The following is an 8,455-nucleotide window of genomic DNA, read 5'->3' on the forward strand; positions in this document are numbered from 1 at the left end:
CACTTCTGGTATGAGAGAATTGGCCATCTGCAAGGACATTGCCCAGGGGATGCCCGGATGTTTTACCATCCTGTGAGAGGCTTCTCTCATGTCCCTGCATGGGAAGCTGGAGCTGACAGACAGGAGCTCACCCCGCTCCCCGGATTCAAACTGCTGCTCTTTTGGTCAGCAGTCCTGCTGGTAGAAGGGTTTAACCCATTGCACCACTGGGGGCTCCTTGTGCAGAAGTGCTGTGACTTGTTTCCTCTCCATGACCTTCTTGGAGATAGTTTTAAAAGGGGTAAAAAAGATGATCCATGTGTTTGTGGTCATTTTCTTGCCTCTCTCCTCCCTTCAATAACTGAAAGAAAGGTTTTCCCCTTTCTCTTGAGGCATCTCTAGTGAACTCTCCATGCCACTGCCTCACCACCCCCAGCCCTGAACAAACAAGCTTTGTTTCAGAACTGGATTTTAGCCCTAGAAACAGCAGTGAAGGCACAAATTTGGAAGGAGACCAGTCAGAAATGTACAACAGCAACTGATCTGAGCTGGAAATCCTAGCAAATGTAAGCTTTTGGCCATTTTTCAATTCCCACCTGAATATTTTCTTTGAGCCTACTGAAGATGAGGAGAACGTATCTTGGGAGCTCATGCGGGCCTCAAAGCTCACTCAAAGCTCTTTTTCCCCAGTGCAGTTTGGATCTTGGAGAAGTTATTTTTTAGACAATAATTCCAATAATCCCCAGACAGCATAATCATATTATCTGGGTGGCTCTGGAAGTTGTTATCCAAAAAAGACTTTTACAAACTACAGTTATTTTTCTGTGCTCCTTGCCCATGCCATGTTGAGACTACTGAAGCACAATAGCAATCCCACTATTAGCTTAAGTACTTTTCCTAGAAAACCCCACAGAAAAGGAGAAAGTACCATTTCATTTTCTGCTGATAAAAAGAAATAGCTTTGTCAGAAATGTAGTAATAAAAAAGCATTTAATCTGGAATGGAGACATTTAAATGCTAAAAGCAATTTTAAGACACATGTGCTTAAAGATATTTATCAAAATAAATACAAATATAGATATTACAAATAATTTAAATTGGTTTTGCACCAGCAAGGACTGCATATTCATTGCATACTATAAATAGAAAAACATTGCAAAATGAGGCATCCATGCTCACAGTCATCCCTTTCCTTAACTTTTTATGTTTCTTTTTTCAAAGTCTTTGGCTTGTAAATGCCTTTTGCGAAGCTTGACTTCTTTGCTCTGCTGCTGCGTCGCACCTGGAAGAAACCAGGCATTTTAAAGCATCCTTCGATACTTTCCTTCATTGGTATCCTATTCAAAGTCCAAGACAACCGATTTTGTTTGTCATCTAGAGCCACAGTTCACTGCAAGAGAAAAAGTGTTTTATTAGCAACACTAGTACAAAACCATTACTAAAAGCATAATTAAAACTAACTCCTATTAAATCTCTAGCTCAATAAAAAATCCTATGAAGAGATAACTAATAATGTCATCCAATTTCACCATGATTATATGAGCCCAGCTAAGCCTAGCTGGGTTATGTTTTGTTGTTTTTTAATATCCTGTCATTTAGCAAATTATTAAATGACTTTCATTCTATAAACTGTTTTAATTGCTTTTTAAAATAGCATACACACAAACATATGTTTTTAAACTGTTCTGGTTGTAATATTCTGCAAACCACCTTGAGCCTCAATAGTAGCGAAAATGTAGGATATACATGAATGAAGTCATAATTTCTTAATACAATAAATAAGGACGAATCCTGCAACTCTGTAGACTGCAACTTTCCCAGCATTCTGTATCACTGGCTGCTGGGATTTGTAATCATTTTTAAAATCAATTAGACTGACAAAGGAGATATTAATCTGTACATGCACAAGTGCAACTTTCTCCTCCTGGGAGATTTTCAATTGCAGTCCACGGGAAAGGCAGCACCAGCCAACGAGTGCATCCAGACCAGTAAAATGCCGCAAAATATCATAGGGTTTCTTTCTCCTGCTCTGGTCAGACTCTGAATCTTATGTGCATTCAGCGTATTGCTACAGATATTCTCACATCCCCTATGTGTAGTGTGGTCGTTTTAGGGCGGCACACTCAACACACACACAAAAATCTTTTTTTTCTGGAAGTCCCCCCCAGATGAGCAGGCTTAGCAGTCACTCAGTTTCTTGGCTTTAGCAAGACCTTGGAAAAGTTACATTTAAAAGAAAAAATATCAGAGCCAAGCTACACTGTAATCCAAAAAAGTAATTTTTCAATTTTTGCTTTAACTACCAACCTTAAACAAGTCTTCCCAAATCCAAACATGAAAAAAAATTGAGTAGCAGTGAGATTTCCAGACTCAACCTTTACTCCATTCCTCCCTAAATTGCACTGTTCAAGAAAAGCCAGAACAAAGAAGCTAGTCTTACAAATGGCCCTGCAGTTCTCCCACAGGTTAAATCCCATTTTCCTTATTTGTGTAGATATTACTTTCCTTCCCTCCTGTTTTCCTAACTGCATTAAAATGAAAATGCCCCAGTGCCAAGGGATGCTTGGTTAGGAGTGAAAAGTCCCAGATTCCATGAATGGCCCCCTCCGAGCCAAGGGGCTCCTTCCTCCGCTCGGTCTCCTGCTGAAAGATGCCATTCCTGGGCAAGAAGACGCCCACGCTCACGGCTCACACACATTTGGATGGAACAGCGCTAGCCCAGTCCAAATTAGCTTCGCTCTTAACCAAGGCCTCTGGCATCTGCTTTGTTGCTACTCAAGTTTTCCTTCCTCACCAAATTCTAAAGTGTGCTGGTCAATATAAACTGAACAATTGACAGTGTCTGGTCTGACATGCTATTAAAATCCATGTGTTTGATTGCAAAGTCACAAAATTATGTAACTGGATTAAAGCAGGGACCTCAGTAATATTGACTCATTATTTCAGATACTTCCCAAACACTTTCTTCTGGATTTTTGGCTTTGCTTGTCTTACAGCGCACTATTCTTGATCAGATTTTGGACAATTTAAGATATATATGTTGCCAAAGGCTTTCATGGCCAAAATAACTGGGTTGCTTTGGTTTTCTGAGCTGTATGGTCATGTTCCAGAAGCATTCTCTCCTGATGTTTTACCCACATCTATGGCAGGCATCCTCAAAGGTTGTGAGGTCTGTTGGGAATTAGGCAAGTGGGGTTTATATATCTGTGGAAGGTTCTGGGTGGCCAGCTAGCACCTCCCAACAAAGAATTCCCTCAGGCAGGAACCCGCCAGGCCTTGAAGCTGCAAGGCTTTTCAATGTTAATTAATTTAGCAAGTCTGCTAAACATGCAGACTTGCCTCCCAACAGACAAGAGTTCTTTCTCCCACCCTGGACATTATTTCACAGATATAGAAACCCCACTTACCTAGTTCCCAACAGACCTCACAACCTCCGAGGGTGACTGCTATAGAGGAAGGCAAAATGTCTGGAGAGAATGCTTCTGGAACATGGCCATACAACCCGGAAAACTCACAGCAACCCAGTTAAGATATATACTGTATACTCATAGATTTGCATCCCAAGCACTTTCCTGCTGTTTTGGGACTGAGCAGCAAACTTCACCTCCTTAAAGAAATATGCTAGATTGGGAGCATGATGCACTGAACTTGGTGTGAAACTTATTCTAAAGCAGGCATGGGCAAACTTCGGCCCTCCGGGTGTTTTGGACTTCAACTCCTACAATTCCTAACAGCCGATAGGCTGTTAGGAATTGTAGGAGTTGAAGTCCAAAACATCCGGAGGGCCGAAGTTTGCCCATGCCTGTTCTAAAGAGTGAAGCTGCTGCTACCCAGTACATGTTTTGTTCCGTCGCCATCAACATCATCAACCAGAAGTTTCCGATCCCCTAGATTTTCATCTTTCATCTTCGTCTCACCGTGTGGCTCAGGAGGCGCGGGCGAGCCTGGGTCGGCGCGTGGGCGGCTTGGCGTGGGGGGCGCGCGCCGTGGCCTGCTCCGCCTCCTCCTCCTCCTTCTGCCGCCGGCTGTGGAAGTCCCGGAGGGCGCGCTTGTTCTGGAAGTCGATGAGGGCGAGGGTGATGGAGGCGTTCCAGCAGCTCTCCCCGGGGCAGCGGAAGTCGATCTCCCTCCGGTCGGTGGTGACGATGGTGAAGTAGACGTACTTGCCGGTCCGCTCCACGCAGTCCACCTTCTGGATGGCGCCGAAGCGCAGCTCCTTCCTCCCGCCGCCCAGGCCCCCGCCCGCCGCCCCCTTCCCGCCCTCCGGGGAGAAGAGGCTCAGCCCGTCCGCCCGCAGCTCCGCCCGCTTCTTCTTCCACAGCTGCAGCAGGCTCGCGCTCCGCTTCTCCAGCTCCCCCGCCCGCAGCACCGCCGACGACGACGAGGACGGAGACGCACAAGAGTCCTTCATGCTCCCACACGCGCCTTGCCCCGATGCGCAAGAATCACTCTCCTCTCCCGGGTGGCACTGGCGGACCGGACACGCGGAGAGCTGCCTTTATAGCCTCCCCAGCGCTGCCCAAGCCACGCCCCCTCGGCGCCGACTTCGCCTTGTGGCTCAACGCTATGGCATCTTCAGAGATGGAGCTTAACAAGTCCGGGTTCCTGTGCGTTTTCCGGACAGTATGGCCATGTTCCAGAAGCATTCTCTCCTGACGTTTCACCCACATCTATGGCAGGCATCCTCAGAGGTTGGGAGAAAAGCTGTAGCTGGATATAGGTAGAGGTAAGGGACTGGCATCTTCTATATATATAAAAGAGTGATGGCATCAGGGCAGCAGACCAAACAACAAAACTACAGGCCCCCCAACCTCGAAATTTGACAACACAACCCATCATCCACAGCTCTAGGTTGAAACAACAAAAAGAAAAGAAAAATAAAGTCCTAATTACAGGGAGAGGAATAATTGTTTTTATCTAATTGCTGCCAGTTAGAGGGCTAAGCTCCACCCACTTTCTCTCCTAGCAACCTACTCAGTCCAGGGGACAAGCACAGTTAGGTCTCAGGCCTCTTCCACACTGCCTATAAGATACAGATTATCTGATTTTAACTGGATTATATGGCAGTGTAGACTCAAGGCCCTTCCACACAGCTATATAACCCATTTAGAATCTTATATTATCTGCTTTGAACTGGATTATCTTGAGTCCACACTGCCAGATAATTCGCTTCAGTGTGCATTTTATACAGAAGGGGCAGTTTTAGGCAGATAATATAAGATTACAAATATACAGTAGAGTCTCACTAATCCAACATAAACACCACTACCCTCACCACTTTCACAGTACACAAACAACCAAATGCATACTAAACATAAAGACAACCATACAACAGACATTCAATACCACCACTACCTCAACAATTTCTCACCAACAACACCAGACAACGCCACAGCAACGCGTGGCCGGGCACAGCTAGTCAATTTATAATATACAATTCAAACACATATTGGAAAAACCAGGTTTTCAAATCTTTGGAACGTGGCCAGGGTGGGGGCCAGTTCCAAAGCTGGGGGGCCACCACCGAGAAGGCCCTCTTCCTCGTCCCCACCAACTGTTTTTGAGACAGTGGCAGGAACAAAAGAAGGGCCTCCCCAGCCGATCACACAGGCACATAGTAGGAAATACGGTCACAAAGATAAGCCAGACCCGAACTGTTTAGGGCTTTATAGGTGATAATCAGCACCTTGAATTGGGACCAAAACCTTCTCGGCAGCCAGTGGAGCTGTTTTAAAAGGAGGTTTGTCCGCTCTCTATAATTCTGTGGAAGGTCCAGGGTGGTAGAAAGAACTCTTGTCTGTTTGAGGTAGGTGTGAATGTTTCAATTGGCCACTTTGATTAGCATTGAAAAGCCTTGCAACTTTAAAGCCTGGCTGCTTCCTGCCTGGGGGAATCCTTTGTTGGGAGCTGTCAGCTGGCCCTGATTGTTTCATGTCTGGAATTCCCATTTTCTGAGTGTTGTTCTTTATTTACTGTCCTGATTTTAGAGGGCTTTAGTACTGGTAGCCAGATTGTGTTCATTTTCAACAATTTTTATATGACAGTGTAGAAGGGGCCTAGATGGCCCTTGAGGCCCCTTCAGAGTCTGTGATTCTATGACACGCCTCACTATCCAGACCCATCCCAGGAACTGAATGAGACCTGGGGAGAGTCCCAAGGTCACAGCTGACTCAGAGATTGTGGGCTTGGCAACAGCTGCATTCCTGAGGCAAGTCATCCTGCAAAAGCGCAAGGGAGTCCAAGGGAGTGGGCAGAGAGAAAAGGAAGGAAAGAAGGTCTGGGCCAAGGGAAGGGGAATGTGCTCCAGGAAAGGGAGAGGGCAGAAGGAGGCAAAGAGCAACCCTGGAAGGTGTGGGGGAGGCGGCACACAGACTTGCCCAGAGGGAAAACTGAGAGGAGAGCCTTGGCCAGGCAACAGAGGCAAGGCTACCTCTATGCAGATATTGTCACAGATTGATTTTGCAGCTTCATGACTACTCAATGCTATCTAAGCTTGCTACTTGCAACATTCACACTTGCTTCAAACAGACAAGGGTGCTTTCTCCCGCCCTGGACATTCCACAGGTATGCATACACTCCACTTGCTTCACTGCCAACAGAACCTCTGAAGATGCCAGCCACAGAAGCAGGTGAAACATCAGGAGAGAATGCTTCTGGAACATGACCATACAGCCAAAAAACTCACAGCAACCCACTCCAATCTCTCTTTGAAGATCTTCAAAGAAGGAGAATCTATCGCGCACTATCAAAGAGCTCGTGCCTTCAGGAAGTTCTTCCTAACGTTCTGGTGAAATCATTATTCTTACAATAAGGATCAATTAGTTTGTGTTTTGATATCTGGAGGAGCAGAAAACAAGCTGGTTCCCTTTTCCACATGAAATTTCATCAGCTATTGCAACAATTTTCTCTTCTCCTAACTGATCATGCTCAGCTCCTAAGCTGTTCCACATAAGGCCTGGTTTCCTTTTAAACACTACATTGTAGGTTTCTTTTCCTACAGAGAATAGAAATGTCATATTGCAAGAAAAAATTCCAGCAGGCCCCTTCATTGCTTTCTTTTTCTTTCACTTATACAAGCAAATCACATAATCAAATTAATTTCTGTTTCACAGTCCATGAGGACAGCATATCCAAGACTTCAAAACTCCAACATTCAAGACTGTTAAAGGAGGATGGGATTTCTAAAATTACCAGCTGAACATTAGTCAATGTGTACCACCATTGAATGAGGTGGCTCTCTCACTAGTCTACAGTGATGATAAGGTCAGGGAACACCCATTTTTCTGCCTGAGGCAAGGATGAAGCAAGTGCTTCTTCTACATTTGACATGAGGGAACCAGCTGGATGGACTATTGGATCCTATTATGATACTGGATATTCTTCTGCATTGTACCTAAAATGAAGCAGGGCTGGACATGTTGCACTCATACAACTCTGTCTCTACCAGAGGAAAATGGCCCGGCAGGTCAGGTGGGACAGGTGCTTTTTCCCTCACCACCTAAGATGACCTCACTTTGGACAGGAGGTAGAGCCAGTTCTAAACATTCTTCAAAAAAGGCCTTCCCTTTGAGAAGACACGTGCTCACACACCTATGCGCATGCGCGCACACACACATACATCCTAGCCAGAGGATCCAAGGTCCTTTAAGTCCAGCAACCTCTTAATAACACTGAAAAAAGCCAGCTTTCTGACAGCTTTGGTTCAGGTATAAAGCAGAGCCAGTCCAACAATGAGGCGAATTAAGTGGTCGCTTGGGGCGCAAAACATATGGGGGCGCAGTCGAGACTGCTTTTTCTGTTGATTTGTTGTAAAACATGATGTTTTGGCGCTTACTTTGTAAAATCTTAATGTAATTTGATGTTTAATAGGCTTTTCCTTAATCCCTCCTTATTATCCAACATTTTCACTTATCCAACGCTTTTATTTTTCAGTGATTGGTTTGGGGGGGGGGGGGGAGGCCAAAATTCTGTTTGCCTACACTTGAAAAATACCTAGGGCCAGCTCTGGTATGAAGGCCTCAATCTTCCATCCCATTTAGATCCAGCCTCTGGTATTTATAAAAATAATACTTTAGGACACTGTTGTGACATTTTGCTTGATCTCAATAAAGGTATTAATAACCTGTAGCTTTTGTTTTTGTACAAGCACCGCTGTCTTTGTTTATTCACCCATGGTATACTGCTGCAGCAAAAACAAATTAAAAGTTCTGTGGCACCTTAAAGACTAACTTCTTTATTTATGGTATAACTTTCCACAGGCTCTTATATCTGTAGTACACAAAAGCTTATGCTATGATATGCTTGTCATTCATATACATTGAGACTCGTTGCTGTTGTTTTTCTTTTTGCTTTCTTTCTTCTTTTCCTTTCTAATTTGTACTAAGTTTCAGATAGCAGCTGGGGAATGAGCTATTAATATATCATTTTAATAGAATATATGTTCATGTATTAGTTTTCAATCCAGTTCTACATACAG

The 8,455-nt window shown here is 44.5% G+C and overlaps 1 protein-coding gene across 1 annotated transcript; it reads right to left on the minus strand.

Moving 5' to 3' along the window:
* Positions 1-950: 950 nt before the first annotated feature.
* Positions 951-4,470, minus strand: LOC100560366 (pleckstrin homology-like domain family A member 2). Its single transcript, XM_003214818.4, has 2 exons — positions 3,897-4,470; positions 951-1,369 (listed from the first exon to the last, which is right to left on the minus strand). Exon 1 carries the CDS (start codon positions 4,388-4,390, stop codon positions 3,905-3,907), a length of 486 nt encoding a protein of 161 aa, XP_003214866.1. The 5' UTR covers positions 4,391-4,470; the 3' UTR covers positions 951-1,369; positions 3,897-3,904.
* Positions 4,471-8,455: the final 3,985 nt, after the last annotated feature.

This window comes from Anolis carolinensis, chromosome 1 (assembly GCF_035594765.1).
Source record: "Anolis carolinensis isolate JA03-04 chromosome 1, rAnoCar3.1.pri, whole genome shotgun sequence".
Classification (NCBI taxonomy): Eukaryota; Metazoa; Chordata; class Lepidosauria; order Squamata; family Dactyloidae; genus Anolis; species Anolis carolinensis.